The following is a 25296-nucleotide window of genomic DNA, read 5'->3' as shown; positions in this document are numbered from 1 at the left end:
TGAGTTGAGGTGGTCTCTACAAAGCGGCCTTGTGCCCTCGCCGGTTGGACCATCTGGTACTACGCAGTCATGGCGACGGGAGGAAAGGGCCACAAGGCCAACGCTCAGAAACAGTTAGCGAAATTCGCTTGATCCAAAACAGGAGAAAAGGGCGAATAGCCGTGCTCGGAGAGGGAAGGGGGCCAGATGTCCCTGTACGAGGCCCGGAGCCAACTCTTCATGATGTCATGGCAGCAATTTGTGGCGTACATGATTCAGTGGACTCGGTCACCGTGGAGGTCTCTCTCCTCCGAGCTGACTTCAGAAAAATGGACGAGAAAGTCAAAGAACTGAAGATAGTTACTAGCGCCCTGAAGACGGACACGTCGGAACTTCAAAGGCAAATGCTGGAAATGCAGAAGAAGCAGGAGAGTATGTCGCAACAGCTTGATGACTACGAAGGGCGAGCCCGTCGCAACAACATCCGCATCCTAGGAGTTCCAGAGAGAATGGAGGGGCCAGCGGCTGACTTGTATGTAGAGGATCTCATCACGAAGCACCTAAAACCTATGACTATTGCCAGTTATTTCTCTATTGAAAGAGCCCACAGGGTACCGGACGGCAAACCGAAACCAGGCGCACCCCTGAGTCCCCCTATTGCCCAGGTTTTCAACTATCGGGACAGGGACATAATCTTGCAGACTTATAGATCCAACCCTCCCTTGAAGATGGATAACTATGAGGTGGCGTCTTTCTGGATTTCATGGCCAAGGTTCAGGCACAGTGCCGTAGCTTCCAAGTGGTGAAGAAGGAACTGAGAGATCGGGAGGTGAAATATGCAATGCTTTTCCCTGCGCGGTTGCGAGTGGAGTCGGATGGCAGGTCGTGGTTCTTTGACTCACCGGAGGCAGTCACGGTTGGAAGCTAAAGGAGGGATCGTCATGGTTGATCTGGCCAGCAAAGAGGTGTCTGCGTGGAGCTGGCGAACAACGGTTCAGCTGAGGAAGATAGTTAGCTGAAGGAGCAGGACTGATCGAAGTGGATACAATACAAGACTGGGGAGCTCACACTCAGCTGAAAGCACAAGTAGGGGGGTTTCGGAGAGGGTATAAATGCCCACTGATACGAGACTGTCTTACAATTGTGGGCTTAATGATATGATACAGACTGATCGGTTTTATTGTTGTGATATGAAAAGGTTCTGATGCCGCTAAGTATGGATGGCTACACTATAAGTCACGTGTGATGTGTACCTTTGGGAGGGAGGGTCAGTTCACCTCGAGCATCTTTACATCTTTAGCATTTCGGGGGGGGGGGGCACTCTGCTATGTTGGGGCGTGGGTAGTTTTGAATCCACGGGCAGGGGGGCAGGGAGGGGGGCTGGGATGGAGGTTTGGAGTGGGGGGGGTGTTCTGTAGTTTCTTGTTGTTTTCCAAGGGGTTGCAAGATCCTGAGATACGAGATGGACAGGCTGACAAACAGGTGCCTTTGCGGCAAGTTGAAATGTAGATGTACTGTTTTGCCATGCATTGATTTTTATGTTTGTTTTCAACGTGACAGACAAAGGGGTGAAAGTGTTGCTTTTCCTTGCAGGCTGCATTATGAAGTATTTGCCACATTGTTGACCTATCAGGTTGTATGTATCACCGAGCTGAGGGATGGGGCTGATCAGGAATTAGTGCTCTCTGTCCTTTCTTGAAATGTCAACGGCTTGGGTGACAAAATAAAAAGAGGTATTGTCCAACAGTATCTGAAGAGACAGTCCCCAGACCTTGTTCTACTGCAGGAAACTCACCTGGTGGGTAACAAAAGTAAGGCTCTTAATAGATGGGGATACCGGCTCTTGGTACATGCTGACTATACCACCGAGTCTAGGGGTACATGTATTCTGGTCAAAAAAGACACACCACTGATTGTACACAAAACATGGACAGACCCACAGGGACGGTTTGCTGTGGCCGAAGCCCAATGGGAGGGGAGGGCCCTTAATGTAGTTTCTGTCTACCTGCCACCGGCACTGGGTAGGGATGCCCTAGCAGATCTAGGCCTAGTGTTGACTTAACTCTCCGATGGTACACTGATACTGGGCAGTGATTACAACATGACTATGAATGATACGGTTGACAAATATCCGCAGGGACTGGGGGCCAGACCAAACGAACGTATGACGGAATTCACTGAGGCATTAGGCCTCTCTGATGTGGGGCGGGAGCTACAAGCAGCAGATTCCAAATACAGGTACTTTTCCAGTGTGCATGGTAGTCTCTCCCGCATAGATCACATTTTAACATATACAGCCTCAGTAGGTAATTTTCGACGCCCTCAGACGCTACCCAGAGGGATTTCAGATCACTCCCCTGTGGGGATTGAGGTCACTCACAGCGAACGGCAACTGCAAAGCACTATTGCTATTAATCCATGGCTGTTGAAAATTCCGGATATTAAGGAGAAGCTCTGTGTACAAACAGGGACCTTTCTTACAGAAAATCTAGGGTCGGTAGATTTGGCACAGACTATGTGGGAGACATATAAGGTGGTCTTAAAAGGCTATGCCCTGTTGCTGAAAACAAAGTATGTTGCCAAAAGACGAGAGATTTTGTTTCAATTAGAGGAGAAACCTCGGGAACCTGAGGCCGACCATGCGCACAATCCCTCGGATGACTCATTACATAGTTTGACTTTGAAGCAAGATGAATACAGGCTCAAGGCGTGTGAACACATGATGGCTAAGCAGAGTGCCATCCAGAGTAGGTTGTATGAGCTGGGTGATAGGGCAGGGAAGACATTGGCCTAGTTGGAAAGAAGGGAACAAGGTACAAGGTGGGTGCTTCGGCTAACGATGCCTGGCAGAGAGGTCCTCCATCGCCCTAAGCAGAAGCGTTTTCAGATTACTTTGAAGGAGTGTATTCTCCCTCCACTACATATACAGCGGAGGACTCACGCCGGCTTCTAGGAGATAGTTATGTGCCAACTCTCTTGGAGCTGGAGAGAGACGTATTGGATGAAAATCTGACAGGTGAGGAAATCCAGAAAGCCATTGGCCAAATTAAGTCTGGGAAGGCGATGGGGCTGAATGGCACCCCCATTGAGTTCCTCAAGGTGATGGCCTCTCAGGTTGTCCCACATCTACGAGCAATGTATGAGGAAAGCTGTGAGAAGGGAGTTCTGCCAGCAGACCAACGTCTTGCTAGTATTATTGTCATCCACAAAGCGGGAAAGCCGGTAGATGATTGTAATTCGTACAGGCCAATCTCAGTGATAAATGTAGAGGCGAAGATCCTGGCAAAGGTTCTCGCCACGTGACTCGGGATAGTGATTACCTCCCTCATGCACCCAGATCAATCTGGCTTCATGCCTGGGAGAAACACGGCTCTTAACATATGCCGGCTGCACAACGTTATGGCGCGAAGGGATTTCTTGAGAGAAGATGCAGCTATATTGTCCCTGGATACCTCTATGGCATTTGATTCGATTGAGTGGCCATAGCTTTTCAAAGTCCTCTTGAGAGTTGGGCTAGGTCCTAAGTTTATATGATGCGTGAAGCTGCTATATACAGACATCCAGGGGCAGGTGAGAGTTAACAACTATACGTCCCGAACGTTCACGCTACGGAGAGGCACTAGACAGGGGTGCTCATTGTCCCCGATGTTGTTTTCCCTTATACTGGAGCCCCTGGCGGCCTGGATCCGTTGTGATGTGATGGTGCGGTGTTTCTGATGGTCATTGGAGTGTGAGGACAGGATTTCCCTATACGCCGATGACATATGGTTATACCTTGCCCCCCAAATAAGTCTATCCACACTTTTCTCAATATTTTTACAAACTTTGGGAAATACTCGGGAAATGCAATTAACTTTGGTAAATCTGTGTTGTATGTGCTATATGGGCAGACTGACTCCCCGTCTCATCAACGACTGCGCGTTAGTGGTCGCAAGAGACGGATTTAAGTATCTAGGAGTCTTAATAAAGTCGGACCCGGGTCTCTTTTACAGCCGGAATTTGGCGCCCCCATTGGCTACGTTGTGAACAGACGTTAAGCACTGAAGGTCGCTACCTCTGTCTTTGGTGGGCCGTGTTGCTCTTTTTAAAATGTTGGCACTCCCACGATATTTGTATATTCTTCAGAACTGCCCGCATCGGATTCCAGATGAGTACTTTGTAGAGGTGGAAGGGGAGATACGTACACTGCTGTGGAACGGTAGGGCCCCTAGGATAGCTCTCCAAAAACTTACAAAGGGGTGGTACGACGGGGGATAGCGCTGCCCGACATTAGGTTGTATTATTGGGCCTCTCAGTTGGTGGCTGTGAACTACTGGATGTATGCTCTTCCAACAGACCCGGCCTATGTCTTAGATAGGTACCAGATGGATCGCTCGGGATATCTGGGTGCCTTGTATTCCCGCACCAAGAAGCAAAAATATATTGGCCCGACACTGCACACAGTGAAAATTTGGCGGCTGGTTAACTCGCGGCTGGGCTGGCGTCCTCACAAAGGCAACACCGCTGTGGTACACTCAGAAGTTAGGCAAGCTGTGCTATCAGCGTGGATTTGATAGGTGGGATGTAATAGGCATATTGACAGTGAAAGATTTGGTTAAAAAAGGGGGATACTCAAATTTGAAAATCTCCAAAAAAGCTACCAGTTGGCCCCCGGAGAGGTTTTTAGGTGCTTGCAAATTAGACATGCCTTACGGGCGGCCTTCCCGAGCTACGAGGACATACCGGACTCGTCGCCTCTGGAGGACCGTTTGCTAGATGGGCCACTGCAGTCTAAGGCGATCGCCCTGACTTACAATAAACTTAGTAATAACTTGCCAGATGCCTTTGTGGTATATAAATAAATAATACCGGATCTATTTTTGGATGAATGAATGAATAACAGATAGCTCAATAAAATAAGAGTCAAGATTCGAGGTAGTAGGAGTTTCTGCAGGTTTATTACAGCATAAGGACAGGATCAGGACAACCTGCATAGAACGGGGGTAACAGGGCCCGGCAGCTGCCGGGGCTGGGTCAGGAATGAGCGCGCTAACTTTTAATAATAATACATCAACTTATATACATAGCGCAAACACATAGCATTACATTGCAGTAGGCGTAGCAGTGGGTGGAGCAGAAGGCGTGACGCGTAGCAGTCGCGAGAGATAACAGTAAAAGTAGGTGTAACTGGGAGTATACATAGACATGTGATGCAAACGTAACAGAATATGTCATGAATGGGTGACGCGTAGCAGTCGCGAGAGATAACAGTAAAAGTAGGTGTAACTGGGAGTATACATAGACATGTGATGCAAACGTAACAGAATATGTCATGAATGGGGCGGAAACATTGGAGGGGGCTACCTAAGGAGCCGGGACCTCTAACCTAATGGTGCGCGAAAACTGGCAATGACGTGTTACTAGGAGAAGCTGGGGGCTACGAACTCTGTGCTAGGAGCAGAGACTAGAGTCTGGAGGGTCGGAGCGACATGTACCTAAACCCTATCTGGTATCTTATGTTTAGGGAACATGTTGATATAAACTAGAAGTCATGAAGGGAGAAGCTAACTTGACTCTAAGACTGGACCATGCATTATTCTACATGTAGTGCGTGATGAAGAATATTAAATGACCATTAAATACAGTATTTCTCTAACGTGGAGCCGAAAAGGCTAGACAATGACGGAAACTATTGATGCAGTTCAGTAGTTTAGGAATGCAGAAGAGGAGGACTGAACTGATAACTGGAATCATAACATACTTTTGGCAGACTTAGAGGCAGAACCAAGCTGCACCGGGCACTGCGAGGCAGGAAGTAAGTGAAGGGTCGAGGATACAGGTGGGGGCTGTATCGCTCCTCAGCGAGGCTTTCAGGAGACAGGAGCTGAATCTGTGGTCCGGGCCCTTTTGAGGCCTGGAAACGGGGACTTTATAATGGAATAACGTGCACACTGGGAAACGTGGCAACATAACTTTACATAGGCCTGATATTCGTAGTATTCACGAGGACTGGAAACTGGCATACTAGAGGTGGACACAACTGTAATTGCGTCATTAATCAAACATGGGGAATAACATATGCATATTGGTCATGCACACATAACATATGATGGATGAGGCGTAGGGACACAGAACATGGCAAAATTTACTTTTCCACATTCCCTCCTTGTCACTACGTTTCCATCAGGAAACATCAATTTTCATGATACCATCTATCATTTCATACAGTACCATTTGCTCGTCTCGAATTGTCTTGGAACGGGATTTAGAACGGGGCTTGGGACTAGGAATACAAGAGGTAGCACACATGCTGCAAATCGCAGGGCCACATTGTATACAGAGGCAGCAGCTAAATATGATCGCTACTGCAATACCTAGAAAGGACAGGACTTTCCATCCCCAGGCGGAAATTATATTCCAGAACCAACCGGACCATGTCCAGGTGCCTGGATCTTGGTGTAACAGATGGGCAATTTTATGGAGTCTGGTTATAGCTGAATAAACAGACGGCGCGTTATTTGGAATGAAAATGCAGCAACTAGATCCGATGACTCTACAGGCCCCGCCCCTATCGGCCAGTATGACGTCAAGGACGAGACGATTTTGCAAAACGACAAATCTCATAGCAGATTGTTCTTCGGTTAAGTTACCTAGAGCAGAGGCAGTCTCATTTACTACAGCTTCAAGGGTTCTTGTTAACCTACGGATCAGTTTACTATTCTGGACAGGTCCTACAAAGAAGAAGAAACCCTTATTGAAATCTGTATACTGTTCTAGAGTAGTTTCAGTATAATCGACAATTGGGGACTCCCTTCTATGTCTAATGTGTACTAGATGTGTGTTTCTGTGATAATCAGATGGGGCTAGGAAAACAGGTGGCAGTAGGAAGGCAATGTAACAGGTTCCCTCCCAATCGAGGGGCAGACGAACATATGCAGTTTGACCACAAATAAAATAAGAATGACGTGAAGCTTTGAAAACAGATTTCCCACTGTCACTATACTTGACAACAGTAGTACATTCACTATGTCCTACATGTACGGAACCATAATTACGGACACATAATTCGCCTTTGACAGGTAGTACTGAAATAGCAGGTAAGTCTGGAGTAGTATCAGACTGAACATTCAGGACCATAAAATTCGACGAATAATTACCTAAATTATATACTTCATTTTCTAGATCTAAACCTGTTCTGTGGGGGAGACCTTGCTTGTCTGAAAAACATGTACTGTTAAGAAAAGACATATCTGTTGAGGATGACGTTAACGTGGACCATGCTCCACACGAACCATTGTGTGAGAATGGATAAGGAAAGAGTGGCAGAACTCCCTTCGATGTCTGGAAAGGGGGGAGTCGACCACACACCCAACAATTAGTGGCATTGCTGGTCTGGTGTGAGTAATGTAACATACGGATAAATGTGTTGTTGCGCATAGCAAGGCGGTATGAATATTCGTGAGGAGGCAGATCACTAAACGTGTGCTCTACTGTAGCATTAGCAGACATATTTACATGAGGAACTGGAAAATACAGATAGAATGCATAGCTGGTGCAGGAAATCATTATGCTGATGAATAATACGAAACTCAGAAAAACGATACATTGAATTGAACTTCGACTAACTCTCTCACTATGGGGGTCTATTTTATACATGTCAGAAACAGTCTAACCGTTTCACCTAGGGGAGGACTTATACAATCAAACTGACTGACTTATTTTACTAGACCTGAGCTTTAACTTATACTCCTGTTGCGGAGTTTTCTCTAACAAGGGAGGGGTTGTAATAATGTCTTGTGCGGGACAGTCCTTTAAAACAATGTTCTGGCAATCTTTCGAATCCTGGGAAATGTTTTTAGAAACGGATTTCAATCCTTTAAAAAGTTTAACATGAGACAGGTCGATCCATCCTTTTCTGCCTTCCAACTTGACGGCGGTACGGGTGGTCAAGAGGACCTGACGTGGCTCCTTCCAACGTGGTTCCAGCGGACTTGATCTGTCAAAATTTCTGATCATCACCAAGGAGCCTGGAACGATCTCGTGCGGTGCCACCTCGGTATTGTCTGGAAATGCGGCAGCAACCTGTGAACGACATGAGTTGAGGGCAGACATCAAGGAAGCTAGGTAATCTGTCAACATATTACATGAAACATCGGTAATACTTCGGGGTCTAGGAGTACCCCACATGTTAGGGGGGCGGCCGAATACGACCTCATACGGGGACAGACCTGATCTGGAATGTGCGACCATGCGCATATAAAACAAAGCGACTGGCAGAGCTACTAGCCAGTCCACACCTTTTTCTTTACTGACTTTGGCAATACGGATTTTCAGGGTCTGATTATGTCTCTCGACCAGACCGGCTGCTTCAGGATGGCGTACACAATGGAACTTCCACTGGTACCCTAACAAAAGGGAAACGTGCTTCATTAACTCTGAGGAGAATGGCTGACCGTTATCAGAATATACGACTCTAGGGAGTCCGTATCTAGGGAAGAATTCACGAACCAACTGCTTGGCAGTGGTCGCGGCTGTGTAATCTGGGACTGGATATGCTTCTGTCCATCTGGACAAAGCGCATACAACTACAAGGACATACTTGAAACCTCGACATCGCTCCATCTGAATATAATCCATCTGGAGGACCTCAAAAGGGTGGTCAGGGGGCTGGAAACCACCTTGTTCCACCGGGACACTTTTACCTGGATTAAACTGACAACATATCATACAGGTACGGACTTTCTGCTTGGCTGCAGCTCGTAAATGCTTGTTGAACCAAATATTCTGGATACTGTCTAACATAGCTTTTTCTCCTAAATGTGCTGGACTATGTGCGGTGTTGATAATGACTTGAACCATAGAGTCGGGGAGAAACCATGTGGCTCTGCCCTTCGTTAACCATCCTTGATCTGTCTGGACCCCTCCTTGTTCAGACCATTTCTTGATTTCATCGGGGGTAGCATGTAACTGTATATCTATGACGTCTTGTGTAGGGTCCTTAACTGTCATGCATGTAATCGGATCTGGAGTGTGTGTTAGGTTAACTGGAATGTCTAGAGTCTGTGCTGTAAGCTTGGCTGTGCGGTCTGCTAGATCATTACCTTGGGAAATAATGTCAGTGACTTTCGTATGTGCTTTGCACTTCATGATAGCGATAGATGTCGGTAAATGTATGGCATCTAACAGAGCTTGAATAAGGAGACCATACTGAATCTTGGTTCCATGAGAAGTCATGAAACCTCTCTCCTGCCAGAGCACTCCGAAGTCGTGTACAACTCCGAATGCGTAACGTGAATCTGTGTAAACATTAACTTTCAGGTTCTTGGCATGTATACAGGCTTGTGTCAGAGCGACTAGCTCTGCTGCTTGAGCGGACAGAGTGTCAATACGGTGTGTCTCAATAACTTCGGTGTCAGTAGTCACTGCATACGCGGCGACTAGTTCTCCTGTACTAGTTCTCATACATGAACCATCCACATAAAGTGTCAGGTCGGGATCTGGTAACGGAATGTCTGTCAGGTCTTGTCTTGGCTTTGTCGTAATATTAACTACTTCCACACAATCATGTGGGTCAGGATTCAAACTAACTGATGGTAACAGTGTAGCAGGATTCAGGACGTTGCAGCGTCTAATATCTATGTGTGGCTGGAACAGTGTCAATTCATAACCTGTTAAACGTGCAATTGTCAAGTGCTGTGTTTGTGTTCGGTTTAAAAGAACTTCTACTGAATGTGGGACTTGTACTGTCAGAGAATGTCCTAAAACTATGGAATCGCTTTGTCTGATAGCTAGTGCTGTGGCTGCAACTGACTTGAGGCACGCAGGCAACGCCTGGGCGACTGGATCTAATGTGCTCGAAAAATAAGCACAGGGCTTGTATTGTCCTGCTTGATCTTGTGTGAGAACAGATAATGCTGTACCTTCGCGTTCAGTAACGAAAAGTGTAAAAGGCTTACTGTAGTTCGGTGTAGCTAGAACTGGAGCTTGACATAGGGCTTTCTTTAACTCATTGAAACTAAGTGTGTGTTCAGATGTCCAAGGGAGGACAGTCGATACGGCTGCCTCCTGTGTCGTTAACTGTATCAGTGGCTTGGCTAGAAATGCATACTGGGGAATCCATTGTCTACAATAAGAAGTAAGGCCGATAAAGGCACGTACCTCCTTCTGGGTTCTGGGCTGGGGAAGACTCGCTATTAACTGGATACGGTCTGGTGTCAACTGCCTACCCCTCTTGGACAGCAAGTGTCCTAAGTATACCACTTGCTGAACACAGAATTGAAGCTTCGAAGGTGACACCTTGTGCCCCATCTCGGCTAGGAAATACAGAACTGTCAGGGATGCTCGCTCGCAAGCACGTTCAGAACGGGCTGTGATCAGGAGATCATCGACATACTGGAGCAGGGCAGTGTCAGTTGGCATGTGAATGTTGTCTAGTTGTCTCTTGAGTGCTTGACTGTAAATACTAGGGCTTTCTGTGAAACCTTGAGGAGCGCGTGTAAACATATAGCTCCTTCCATTTAAACAAAATCCGAAAAGAAACTGGCTATCTGGATGAATCGGAACACTAAAAAATGCATTCTTGAGGTCTATGACAGTGAAGAACGTGGCTTCGGAATCAATGGCTGTTAACAGGGAAGAGATATCTGGGACAACTGGGTACTGCGGAATAATACATTTATTAAGCTCTCGTAAATCAATCACTAATCGATATACTGGGGGTGCATTCGGATCAGTACGTTTCATGACTGGAATGATCGGAGAATTGCATACATTGGAGTCAGTTTCTACAACTACTCCTTGAGCCATGAGCTCGTCAATAATTTTGGATAAGGCTGCTACAGCCTCAGGTGGCAATCTGTACTGTCTGATTCGGGGTAACACTACACCTGGTTTGAGAGTCACACGATGGGGTGTGATTTGCATGTAACCTACATCAGTTGGACCTTGCGCCCATAAATGCTGTGGAACATTAGACAATCTCGAATCAAAATCTCGTAATACATAGTGACCCTTAAAGTCACGTAGGAACAGACGTATTCCCTCTGGGGAACAGCAAATAACTGCACCTAATTCTTTCAGTGTCTTAATGCCTAATAGATTTTCTGGACATGACTTAGTAAGTAACAGATCAGTAGTACGGGACAATGGACCTACTTCTAGAGTAACTGGCTTAGATATCTCATTAACTATTGGCTTTCCTGAAAATCCAAGGGAAACATTTCTTGAGCCTGAGAGCGGAGCCCCTGGAACTTCGGCATGACTAATTGTGGTCCTACTTGCCCCTGTATCGATCAAAAACTTTCTGTCTTTCCCTAATACTTGACTGTGAACATAGGGACCTTCTTGATCTACAGGTATCTCGATGAGAGGCAAGCCTACCTCCCTCTCTAGGCTGTTTCATGAATATGGCTGATACTCTGGATACTCGGACTGTGCATACTGGTACATCTGCGATGTAACGTGCTGTGTTGCAGCAATAGGCTGCGGTGCTGTAACTGTCTGTTGTGCATTCTGTGGCTGAGGAGTCTGTGAGACTTGTTCTTGTCTAGGCGGACGTGGTCTTTCTTTAGTCTTACCAGTAGCTATGTTGTGTTTCAGAACTGCACACTCGTTTATAAAATGACCTGGCTGTTTACAATAATTGCAGTTCCCTTTAACGGGAGCTGCAGGATGACTGGCTTGATTCGGACCCCTCTTCTGACTGTCTTGAGGAACAGATTGTGCAACTAGTACTTTCATTTTCGTGTCTTTCATACGTTTTCTCTCGTGTTCTTGCTCTTCCCTGATTCTATTCTGGTGATACTGGAGCATCTGGGACGGGGTATTTGCTTGCCAGGTGCTTTCGACTTTCAAAACTCGATTTTTAATTTGTGGGCTTGAATTCTCGACTAATTTGGTAACGAAAAGGTGAGGGTATGACTCACTACTTGTCTTGAGACCACTGTTGATACTGAAACATTTCTCAAATCTAGAATAAAAATCACTAATATCTTCATCTTGTTTCTGTTTACAGGCTGAGATTGCATCCCAGTCTTCTTTTCTCGTTGTCAATAATCTGGGTAAAACTTGAATCAATAATTCTGGTAATTCTTTACATTTATCTCCAAGACCGGTACCTGGTACTCGAGCCTTGTCTTCAGCTTCTAGAGCTGTCCAATCGATCTTTTTCTCTCCCACCTCCCATTCCTTTTCCTTTAACTTTTCATATACCCCTGCGGGTAACAGGACCTTTAACATTTTAATGATGTCTGGGTAAGTATATTCTCCCATACGGAGCATGTCTTTTAATTCTCTATGGAACCCTGCTGGATCTTTGTCATGACAAGGAATTAATTTCTTCATTTCAAGGAGTTCCATCTTTGAAATCGGAGTGTATACAAACACTCGTTGCATTACGCCACCCGCCCCTTGGACTGGGTGGACTTCTCGTAACGGATTCTGTCTGTCTATGTGGAATGGTTTACTTTCTGGGGGTGAGACATGAACAAAATGCGGGTTCAGGAACGTTCTATATTTGTGACGCTGTTCTAGAATTACACTAATTAAATCGGTACCTAGACCTCTCCATCTATACTGGAGTAACTCGTTCAGGACATCGTGTAACGGACCTGGATCGGAATGTTGACCCTCATACAGAGTAATGAGGTGCTGGATCATATACATACCCACCAGTCGTTGCTCGGCTGGGGGCAATTTCAGAAACATTTGTGCCACTATTTCGTCTGGAAAAGTGGTAGAATCAGTAATCCATCGGACTGCTGATCGGGCTAGTTCTTGTTCATGCATGGTACTTAATTCACTATAACCGATTCGTGATTTCAGAATGTGATCGGTAGCTTGAAATACTTGTTCTAGAGAACCTAGTTCTGGTGCTGGATGATGAAAAATAGACTTGTGTTCTAGACGTAAATGGCGATCTGGAAATCTAGATTTTCCTACATACGCTATTCTGGCGGAATTCTCGTCTTCCTCTTCAGGATCAGAGGTACTTTCTTTCTCGCTTACTTGTGCTGCTTTACGCTGTTCGTGTATCTTTACTATCTCTTTACGGATTTTCTTGTACATACTCTCCATGGCACCGACGGTCTTGTGCTTACCCTCGGCTATATTATCACTCCACCTTGTCAGGATTCTCATTTTGGCGGAATCTTTAGACGGGTAATCTTGTTCTCTTATTAGACAATTGATCAGGAACTTTAATATCATGAGCTGAATCTCGGCTTTCCTTTGAGACATAATCTCGCCAATACTTTCTGGATCATCCCCTGTACGGATGAAACGATATATTCTGTCTAGATCTTCTTTCATATTCGGTAAGGTGACTAGATACTCGGTCACTCTCCTTACACGTAAGGAATATAAAACCATATTATATTCGCCTGGAACTGGATCATAGACACATTCGTTAAGGGTTTGCCTGATTTCTGTAACAGACTGATGTTTGGGCGTGCGCTGTAACGCTTGAGCATGTAATTCGAGTAATGTTGAACGCTTGTGTGGCGGCGGGGTTTGAGGAAGACCTCCTCCTACGGCCCCTAGACTAGAATCGTCGATTGACATTCTTCGTGCTGACAGGGTCGGTAGTTGTAACGTGGGCTGGACTTGTATGGCGGACTGGACCGGGGGAGCTGTTAAGGGCACCCCGGTGTCTGAAGGAGCAGGAAGTGCCTGATTTACAGGGACTGGCGGAGCGCGAACAGGATTTGCATATTCTGGGACTGTGTCGTCCAAGTAGGACGAAATAAAAATATCAGCTGCGGTCGGTTTGTGACGTAGCTTGGTCGGAATTAATGGTGGCGGGAAATTACTAGATGCCTCTGGGGTCGCTTTTGGCAAACCCTCGGCAAGAAGAGGATACATACCCTTAATAAGGGCATGCCTCTGTCTGTCTGACTGTTCGGCTTTGACTTGTTCACCTATCTCGATTAATTCTCTTTCTTGGGCTCGTTCCTGGGATTCTCTACTTAACTCTGACCTTCTGACTTCTTTTTCCGTTCTTCTATGCGCTTCTTTACGCCATAACTCGATGGCATCTTTCTGTGACTGTCTGGCTTTCTTTTTCCATAATGCTTCTTCTACTCGCATGATACATTCGGCATCCCATGTACCCGATACGGGCCATCTATACTTTTCTTCTAACTGTTTGGTATACTCTACCCATAAATCTAGATACAATATGGCGCTTATGCCATGTTTCTGATACATAAAGTGACCTGGACTGTCCCTGGGCGGGACAGGAACTGCTTCCTCTAACAGACCCTTTCTAGTTTTTAACTGACGTAACTTGGAAAATATAGGCATGACTGAACTGTAATCTGGACACAATACAATACACAATGAAAACACGAAATCACATCACACTCATACCACAACATTAAAATACATAAAGAACATTATAAATAACAGTTCGAACAGAATATTACCTGGAATACTGAAAACAGAAACAGAACAGAATTTCTCGAGAACGGAACAGACTAGAGTTACTGAATGCACTGCTGTAACAGTACGGAACATACCGGTCCCATAAAGGGACGCATCAAGACCCGTATCCACCTAGGTGAACACTTTGTTTGTGAGTCTGGGCACCACCAACCCACGGACCAGGAGTCAATTTAGATTGGTCCTGTCTAGATACTACCCCAGCAATGGTACTCACCGGGCAGCACGGAACGGAAGGCCTCGGACTGGACTGGACGACGGACGACGAACTTCGGACTTCAGTTACGGGTGGGCCTCCGGATACCTCGGACCTTGGACTCTCGGCTTGGGCTCTGGTCGGGACTCGCCGCGTTCCTCCACCGTCTCGTTCGGATGCTGGACCGCCTCCTCCGTCTCCTCCGTGGGCCTGAGGGATACTTGGAGCAGAAATATCTGCCAGTGCACGGTATGGTTCCGTCACGACTGCAGAGGGTCAGGGGGTCGGCGTGGCTTCACCGACGCGTGGGGAAAGGGCAAGTCCCTGTTCGGGCGCCATTATGTGGTATATAAATAAATAATACCGGATCTATTTTTGGATGAATGAATGAATAACAGATAGCTCAATAAAATAAGAGTCAAGATTCGAGGTAGTAGGAGTTTCTGCAGGTTTATTACAGCATAAGGACAGGATCAGGACAACCTGCATAGAACGGGGGTAACAGGGCCCGGCAGCTGCCGGGGCTGGGTCAGGAATGAGCGCGCTAACTTTTAATAATAATACATCAACTTATATACATAGCGCAAACACATAGCATTACATTGCAGTAGGCGTAGCAGTGGGTGGAGCAGAAGGCGTGACGCGTAGCAGTCGCGAGAGATAACAGTAAAAGTAGGTGTAACTGGGAGTATACATAGACATGTGATGCAAACGTAACAGAATATGTCATGAATGGGTGACGCGTAGCAGTCGCGAGAGATAACAGTAAAAGTAGGTGTAACTGGGAGTATACATAGACATGTGATGCAAACGTAACAGAATATGTCATGAATGGGGCGGAAACATTGGAGGGGGCTACCTAAGGAGCCGGGACCTCTAACCTAATGGTGCGCGAAAACTGGCAATGACGTGTTACTAGGAGAAGCTGGGGGCTACGAACTCTGTGCTAGGAGCAGAGACTAGAGTCTGGAGGGTCGGAGCGACATGTACCTAAACCCTATCTGGTATCTTATGTTTAGGGAACATGTTGATATAAACTAGAAGTCATGAAGGGAGAAGCTAACTTGACTCTAAGACTGGACCATGCATTATTCTACATGTAGTGCGTGATGAAGAATATTAAATGACCATTAAATACAGTATTTCTCTAACGTGGAGCCGAAAAGGCTAGACAATGACGGAAACTATTGATGCAGTTCAGTAGTTTAGGAATGCAGAAGAGGAGGACTGAACTGATAACTGGAATCATAACATACTTTTGGCAGACTTAGAGGCAGAACCAAGCTGCACCGGGCACTGCGAGGCAGGAAGTAAGTGAAGGGTCGAGGATACAGGTGGGGGCTGTATCGCTCCTCAGCGAGGCTTTCAGGAGACAGGAGCTGAATCTGTGGTCCGGGCCCTTTTGAGGCCTGGAAACGGGGACTTTATAATGGAATAACGTGCACACTGGGAAACGTGGCAACATAACTTTACATAGGCCTGATATTCGTAGTATTCACGAGGACTGGAAACTGGCATACTAGAGGTGGACACAACTGTAATTGCGTCATTAATCAAACATGGGGAATAACATATGCATATTGGTCATGCACACATAACATATGATGGATGAGGCGTAGGGACACAGAACATGGCAAAATTTACTTTTCCACACCTTCGGAAAGCTCAAGGAGCAATGGGAGAGAGACCTAAGACCGATCAACGAGGAGGATTGGAGACTCGCTCTGATATCACCTAGAGAGACGGCTATCACTATTAGATTTAGACAATTACAACTTAGGATTCTGCACCGCTTGTATCTGACCGGAATAACGCTGGCCAAAATAGGGTCTAGGGAAGAAGACCTATGTTTGAAGGGTTGCAGGCAAACAGCTACTTTCTATCATACACTGTGGGAAGGCCCGCTGGTACGAGATCTTTGGGAGAGGGCCACGACTCATATGCAGTCTGCACTGGGGATGGCAGTGACCCTGACGCTCCGCCTGGGTTTGCTCAACATATGGGAAGATACGAACCTGACTGAAATCGAACAACAATTGGTGACGCTGGGATACACATTAGTGAAGAGGGAACTGGCAAAGGGGATGGGGTGGAGTAGCTCCACCCAAGGTGTCAGTGTGGTTGAAAGAGTTGGACAGGTGCATGATAGCGGAAAAAGATGTCTTCATAACCAGAGGGTGCCCGAGGAAATGGAATAAGAAATAGCTGAAGTGGAATACTCACAGAGGGGAGATTTGTACATCACCCATGGTGGAAATGGAAATGCGAAGAATGAGAGGCGGAGATGTAAAGAATTCAAAATTGTATGTTTTCTGACCTCTGTACCCTGTACGGTGCTGAAAGCAACTTGCAAGTACTATATGTAATTGCTGTTTACCTGTCTGCCACAAATCTTTTGTTAATAAAAACATTTTTTTTTTTAAATCAAATTCAAGAGTGAAACCAGATTTTTAATAAATATTTAGGTAAATCACATTTTAGAAAGCTACCTTTTTCCTGCCTGAAGCTTGTGTGGTAAATTTGCATTAGCCTTCCAGCAGCTCCGTCAATGCTTGACCTTAATGAGGTATGCAAACCTCTCCCAGAGCAGGACTAAGGTTTACTACTAGTGACAGGGTGGACTAGGTATGAGGCAAGTGATGCCTATCAGCTTAGGATGGGCCACTGGGAAAGTACCAGTGACTTCATTAACTTGAAAGGGGCAGAGTCAATACCTGCCCATTTATAGTTTAGTTTAAAGGGATGCCTGAGGAAGGGAAGCCTTTCATCCTTAGGACCGCTGCGGCTGACTGGTCTCCAGCCTACGAGGAGTAGGAGCTGGTCCTAGAACCAGTTTGGTATAGTTTAGAAGGAACGGACCACTCATTTCCATAAACACCCTAGATTTAGGAACAAGGCAAGCTACAAGAGGCCCACCTGACCAAGTGCAATTAAATCTAGACTGGACCCAGCTGGTGACCTCTGCTGTATTAAGTAATGACACTTAAGTGCTGAACTTGGAACATTTTTGGACTTTTAGATCTCCAAAGGGTCAGGACCAACCATCTAAGTCAATCAAACCAAGTCAAGTAGGTGAGACATCTCAGGACAACAAAATCAGGTTGGTTCAGCTTTGAGCGTGTTACTTCTTGAAAAAACTGTTCAGTGGACTCTCACAGCAAGCATATTTGACTTCAGTGGAACCATCCCGGATACAACCAACAGTCTTGCTCTGCTGGAGGGCTTTAAACTCCAAAAAAGACAAAATGGAGAAATCTTGACCAGGCAAAGGCGCTAAACGCATCCGACTGACAAAAGGACTTCTGTGGGCATGAATTGAACTTTTCGCACTCTGAGGATTTCCCATCAAAACAAACTGCATCAATAAGACTTTGCCAAACTGCTATTAAGCGTTGAGAGAACTTCCTTGAATAAAGCGTGCAACCTTGCCCTGCTGGAGCATTTCAACTTCCATCTCCTCTATGCCCGACCGATTTTAATCAGGACACTATACCATGTGTTAAGAGACTAAGAGCAGGAGGCCGCTCTTTTCGTGCCAAGGTCCCTGCTCTTAGAAACTCGCTCCCCTTTTCAATCAGGAACAGCCAGAACCATTTTCAGTTCAGGAAAACACTGAAGACCTGGCTTTTCTCCAGTTATGGTCCCTCTCTTCACTCCTCTGTTTTAAGCTGTTGTTCCAGTCTGTTTCTTCCAGTGGATTAGCGCTGGGAAGCCCCTTTGCTGGGGCAGCTAAGCTCTTTACAAATTGTATAACATAGTCTAACATCTCAGAGACAGACTAAGGGCCTAATTATGACTTTGGCAGTGTGGGAGCGGGCTGCCACGCCACCATCCTGCTCCATCACTGCCAAAGTGGACCACCGACTGGCCACCAGATTAGGAGGTTTCCTCTGGTCTGGTGGGCGGTCCTTTGGCGGCACTGCCGTTCCTGCATGGTATGGACTGTGAAGTCCATGCTGTGCAGGAACATGGGGTCATTGCACACTGGCGGGCACACTATATGACACCCTGCATGCAGCTGTAGGCTTTGAGGCAACAGGGGGCCGTATCTTCAGTGCCACACTTTTCATGGCAGGCTCACCGCTATGAAAACTGTGGCATCTAGGAAACTCATATTATGCTTGGCAGTGCCGCAGTGGCACCGCCAGCATATTGCAAGACTCTGGCCGCTAATTAATTGACAGTTAACCATATCCAGTTATTGAAAATGTCTACCGCTTCATTAATGTTATTGGTAATTGGTATGGTTGAGTATTCGGAGCTGCACTGACATTTTTTTGGGTAGTTATTTCACACCATATATATATATATACTTGAGTTGGGCAAGTAGGACTAGAATTACTTTGTCCATCATTCTAATCTTACTCTAAAGGGTAATAGCGACTTGGTCTGCCCATATGGGGAAAAAGGTTGCTTTGCTTGGAATGAATCATGACTAACAAAAACTGCATCGAGAATATGTTGGATTGTTCATTATTTATTTATGTAAGGCCCAAGGCGGACATGTTCAGTAAAGAAGTTAATACCTGAGAAGGAGTCACTTGGCAGCTATAATATAAATTACTAAATTCACAGACAACGGATTGCCATTTGACATGTGGTTCTTGGTATTCTATATTTTGAAATAGTGTGGGATATATTGAACAAGGCCGATTCATATCTTAATTCATATTTACAGACATATTTATAATGCTGATTAGGCCATTCGCGGCCGCAAAAATGCATTTTGGTATGTATGAATTCCAATTTGCAATTCAGTAACATGTTACCAAATCGCAATTTGGAATTACAAATACATACCTATGCAGTATCAGGAAGGGGCGTCCCTTCCTAAAACCGAATCACAGTATTATGTAGGAATGTTTTGTGACCTAAAGGTAGTTGCAAGACATTCACATTTTACCACCTACTTTAAGTAGGTGGTAACCCATTTGCAAATGGGAAGGTTTCAAAAGGGGACCCCTTTCCCGTTTGTGAATGTAAGTAAAAACGTTTTTTTTGGGCAGTTAGTGGTCCCACGGACCATACCTACTCTTAAAAAATGGAAAGAATACTTTTAATTTTTCTTTTTTTTAAAACCCTTCTCGTTTTCCTTTAAGACAAACAGGCTGCACTAAAAAAATAAATACTGCTTTCTTTAAAAGTAATCACCAACATGGTGGTCTGCAGACTCCGGAAGGCCACCCTTCCTGTGATTATAGCATTTCCTAATGGGTCGCATATTGCAAGCTACCTCAGGAATATTAACAAGGTAGGTAGCTTTGGGACTCATTAGGAAATGCTAAATGAAACTCATGGACTTTCATACATTCAAATAGCAATTACCTAATTGTGAATCACAGAGAATCGCAATTAGGTAATCGCTATGTCCAATAATGATACATATGGTCCTTGGATCATATTACAGATCCAGGCGGTAGAATATTAGCGTAGTTAGTTGTCGTCATAATGCACAAGTGGCTGATGATAATGTTTAGTTTAGGTTTTTGTTGTTGTTTTCACAACCACATGTAGAAAACAAGTGAATTTGAACACACCTACACAAAAAGCAATCTTGTTAATGAGCACAGAACTAATATGCCATTGTACTAAAGCATTTTACAATCGCAAGCCCTGTGATTTGCAATTTCAAAGGATGTGCAACAGCAAAATCATATTTTAATATTTAGTAAAAAAATTAATGATACAGAAAAGACTTTACAAATCAGAAATGTGCTTTGCGATTCATTTTTTATCTCAATTGGGAAGGGGCATGAAAGGGTTGTACCATCCTAACTGCGATTCTGCACAAGATATATTAACAGTTTGCTACTGCATTTGTGGTCGCAAACCACTGAATTGTTACACACTTCTCAAAGAAGATTGTGCTCGGGAATCGTGTTGGATGTTTTGTGATGCAACGTATTAGTACATAAGTTGCACCACAACATTAAAGACTATTTGCCCGAAGTTAGTGAGCAACTAGCAATCACTTTTTGTGATTAGATGTTAGAAAACATGGCCCTAAGAAAACACATTTGATCTTCGCTTACTAATACCAAAGCATTCCAGAACCTTTTTTTTACACTGGTGCAGGTTTCAAACAAGTTCATATTTTGTAAATGAGATCAATATCAAGTTGAATTTTCTGGGCAAACTGAAATTCAGATTCAGTGAAAGTTTGTGGCACAATTATACCAAGGGGTTCGAAGCAATTTGCCTCTAAGGTAATAAAAGCTGAAATAGTGATTATTCATCCACACTCACTTCAATTAGCTTGCATGGTGTGACCCAACTTTAAAGTTATTGAGCTTGGAAAAAAGAAATATAACAAGGTGTGTAAATTTGGGAAAATCATCTCATCTTTCAGTAATGAAGCACTTTCATCTCTATAATTTAATTTAAGAGTTTCTCCAAATCATACGAAACGATCATAAATAACGTGCATATTTATTTACCAGTTTGGTAAATATGTGTAGAAAACAGATTATGCAAGCCATTTTGTGATATTACCTAGACTCAACTTTCAATAGTTCAGCAAGACCATTTTAACGCTCACAAATATCTAATTTAACTATGGCTAAAATACCAAAATTTAAACTTAGAAACTGGAGTTAATGGAAATTTAATTAATATGATGTTGCATCACAAGGAAATGTTCCTTTGTATGCATTAGAGCAGCAAGGTGATAGTTCTTACCTTGCCATCAGTTTTTTTCACAGCGGTTGCAGAGGTGTAAGGCAAGTTGTTGAGATCTTTATCAACAGGAGTCTTTGAATCAATGGCCATGGGCAAAATAAATCTACGAGGATAATTTTTTGGCATCATGTTGTAGCTCTGCAACAAAATGCATCTAATAAATGTTTGCACCAACCACATGTACACAAGTCATTCACATCTAATACATATGTACATAAAACATTAGCCTTTCTAGCGAACACGTTGTATGATAAAGTTACATATTCCAAAGACATTTTTAAAACGACTTCAGCTATGATGGTGTCAAAATTAAAATTATTTTTTTTTATATTTACGAAATGTATGTACTTTAACAAACTTTTTTGTGGTGATAGTTTATGAACTCACATGTGTTGTTAAATATGACCTCACAAATGCAGTCATTCTTGACGTTACAGAACATTAAATTTCAACACATAGTAAGCATATAATGTTGATGGATTGCTTTTACGTGTAAGACATCTTATTGGTCAGTCAAAGACATTTAAGTGGGCCAAGAGTCTATGTTAGTGAGGTGAAGGTAATTTGCCAGTTCATAAAGGAGTACAGTGGGAATCAGATGTGGAGTAAAAAATTATACTGACAGAGAAGTGATCAGAAAATCTGTGCTGAGAATTTGACACTGAATGCAGATTACAGCATGGCATGCAGTCATCCAGAAATGAAGGGCCCAATTCAGAATGTGTCCTCTTAACATGACTGAAATGGCTCAGTTGAAATAATTGCTAGTTATTTCAGCATCTCTCTTCCAATTTCTGAAAGTAACTAAATACATTCTTGAAAACTACAAATATTTGTGTGGTATTAGTGTGGTACGACTGCCACACCTAATTTCTATTTTTTTATAATGTTGGAGAGTGGATCAAATAGCCTGGTTGCCAGACTCTGTAGCATAACTGGCAGTTCCAAAGGACCCCCTTAGTGTATCAGCAGTGACTTTCTAAAGGTTTATTATTGCGTTTCAGGGTAACTACAACATCTCCTATATTGCAACACATAAAAGTGTAGGAACTAATGAGGTTGAGAGCGATATAGTAGAGCATCCATGAATTGAGCAAGCATGTAAGATCAACGGTCACATTTGCTGAGCTTGGGATTTGCCCACTCAGAATCTGTGTATCCAAGTATGTAGGAGGAAGATGTTCTGAATATAGAGTTGGCTAGAGACTGTTCCAGTGACAAAGAAGAAGAGTAAGGGCCATATGTATCAAGCACATTTGCGATCACAAATGCCGAAATTCTGTGAATTTCGGCATTTGCGATTGCAACTTTGCTTATTGGTATGTATGAGGCAAATCTGCATGCAAAATTAGGAATCGCAAAATTTGCAATTCCTTAAATGCAATGTAAGAAGCACCAAAAAAGTGCAATTTGGCCTTAAGGAATCGCAAATTACCATCAACTTCAAGTAGGTGGTAATTTGCTATTTCTTTGAAAAATGCACTTTCTTGCATTTTTCAAAGTGCAATGTGAAGCACATACATGCCCTTAGGCCGACTGGTAGGAGCTCTGGGAAGGAGCTCCAAGCGCTTGGGATCCCCTCCTGGACATATCCCTGTTAGCAGCAGTCACCACCTGAAACCAATCGCCTAAAAAGTAACTGGTTGAGCCCTACCATCTTTACATATACTTTTTGACGTTTCTGCGTACAGCGGATCACTCTCTCACTCTCTCTTACCGGTTCAGCTGAGGTCTTAAACGCTGGACTCCCTGGGCATCGGAGCTCGCCTGTAGACAAGGGGACATCCGTGAAGCTGCTGGCGCCATCACTGTTGAGCGAATCCAGGACGCCTTGCTCAGGATCGTTGGGGACCGTGACGAATATCGGGAGGTATGGTTTGGAAGGTGGAGAGGCCAGCTGGCGCGAATGGTCCGGTGCAGCGGGCTGACCCCCCTCCTGAAGAGGAGGTTGTTAGCGACGTGCTCAGCTCGATCATCGCTGAGACGACGCGTTGCCGGCGTGACTGTCTATCCCTGCTGACTCTCGCCCCTAGGTCTGAAGCAGCGGAGGCGCCTAGTCGGTGGCGGAGGAGGGTAAGCTAACTGCCTGGATGCTGACGTGGCAGGCTCCTGAGGATCGCCCTCTGTCCGTAGAGCGAAGTGACGGGATCCCAAGCTTCCCCTCTGCTGCTGCCCGGCTCCTCCATGCCTGCACGGCAGCGGCTGCCCTTCCTTTCAGCTCTGTACAGCGAAAGCTTGAGACCCGCAATGGTGACGAGGAACGGGCGTCCCGCTTCTCAGCTGTTCTGCTGCACGCCCGCTCGTCCTTCAGCGGCGATGTTCCCCACAGAGTGCTCCGCATCTCGGCGAGACAGTGTGGACGTCGCGACGGCCCAGTGCCCCGAAAACTGAACCTGACCTGCTAAACATCAGGGAGAGCTCGAGGTGCAACACCGCCCCCCGCCTGAAGAGCCCGCACAAATAAGCGATGTTTGCCGTGCTCTTTCATTTGTTCCTCAAGTTGTCAAACCTACCTCACTGGACCTGATCTTATGGACCACAGAACGGACATAACACCGTCCAAATCAAATCCTGTCACATTCTGACGACTGCCACAACAACACTACCAAGGTAACCTTTTTCTCTTTTGCCCTCCCATCGTGACCCCTTATCTGCTGGTGCAGGTTACTGGCTTTTGGGGGCTAATTTCTATTTCCCAAAATGGCTGACTGGCTATCTGCTCCAAAATGGAGGTCCATCCTTAAAAACAGGGCAATTGGCCCTCTCACCCACCCATTCCTCACCTCCAAAGTGCCCTTTTTATAACTCTTCCTCACAGACCTATTTGTCTCTCACTGCAACTGAAACAGGACTAATACAACTGAAGTAGGACTACTATATCCTCCCCATCTGTCCTCTTTTGGACACAAACAAAGGACTGCATAACCCTCTACTAAGCCCTTGACTAAAAAGTCAGCCATCTTAGACTGCCTCAACCACTTCCACATCCCTAATACATTAGCCCTGACTAATCACTGACCCCAGCCAGCTATGACACCCTAGCCTACACTACAACATACTCCCCTCACCTACACCACATCTTGGAACTCACAGGTACTCACACCTACAATATCATTTACCCCCCCAAGCTCACAAAAAAATCTGCCAAACGTTTCAAACACAACTTTTTAAAATCTCACCCAGAAACCCCCTTTGTTGATCCTTACTTCTCATTACACAATGGGATCACGACCACGACATCATCTTCTACACCAAACATAGAGCCCAATGGAGGAAAGCCTTCCTAGCATTACTCTCAATTTCCTCCACGAGGAAAACCACACATGGTCTAGTGATTTCCATTGCACCATCACAACTCTTCCAAGCGACAGCAACCATCACCATTTACAACAACTGAACTATTCTCACACAGTCCACGGACCGTAGTCTAAACCTATTTGATAACATCTACCCCATTATTAAAGAGCATGTCTCTAATCCACCCACTCCCACCCAATTGACCCCCACACCAAGCACCCAAGATACCACAACTCCAACCCCTTATGCCACCCCTCCATCCCCTACCCCCTGCCACCACGGCGCTCAGAGCCTTACGCATACCCCAACTTTTCTACCCCACCCTCCAACACACATCTCCTCTCTTGATCTAACCCCTACAGACTTCCAACCTACACGACGGTAATAACAAACTCACCCCTTACTCAATCTGTTAGGTCCCCCGGAATGACCATAGCCCCCCTCCTCTAGTCCCTCCCCCTCCATCACCATCCTGCACCCTACCTCTATTCCCTCCCCCTCCATCACCATCCTGCACCCTACCTCCATTCCACCTCACAACAACACTTTTTTCCTCCCCCACCCCAGTATTGAAACCACTCACCCACCCACTATAGAAGTTGTTCCCCCACCAGTTCCAATCAGAGGTCACTCCCCCTCTAACAGCTCCCCCACCCTTGCTCCCTCTTCTCCTACACCTTCACTATTCCACTTGTCTACCTCGAACTCTGAACCCTCCCATTCCAGCC

At 45.2% G+C, this 25296-nt stretch overlaps 1 protein-coding gene across 4 annotated transcripts in view; it reads right to left on the bottom strand.

Annotated features, from left to right (window-relative positions):
* Window positions 1-25296, bottom strand: part of LOC144823468 (carotenoid-cleaving dioxygenase, mitochondrial-like) — a 501856-nt gene that overhangs the window by 59491 nt on the left and 417069 nt on the right. For all 4 annotated transcript variants that reach the window (XM_078682005.1, XM_078682008.1, XM_078682007.1 and 1 more), the window contains one exon: window positions 21272-21409. In XM_078682005.1, coding sequence (XP_078538131.1) covers window positions 21272-21409 — 138 coding nt within the window. The remainder of the gene's footprint in view (window positions 1-21271; window positions 21410-25296) is intronic.

The sequence above is a fragment of the Lissotriton helveticus genome, chromosome 3_1 (genome assembly GCF_964261635.1).
Source record: "Lissotriton helveticus chromosome 3_1, aLisHel1.1, whole genome shotgun sequence".
Classification (NCBI taxonomy): Eukaryota; Metazoa; Chordata; class Amphibia; order Caudata; family Salamandridae; genus Lissotriton; species Lissotriton helveticus.
Note: the sequence above shows the minus strand (reverse complement) of the source record. Positions and strands in the feature narration are given on the sequence as shown.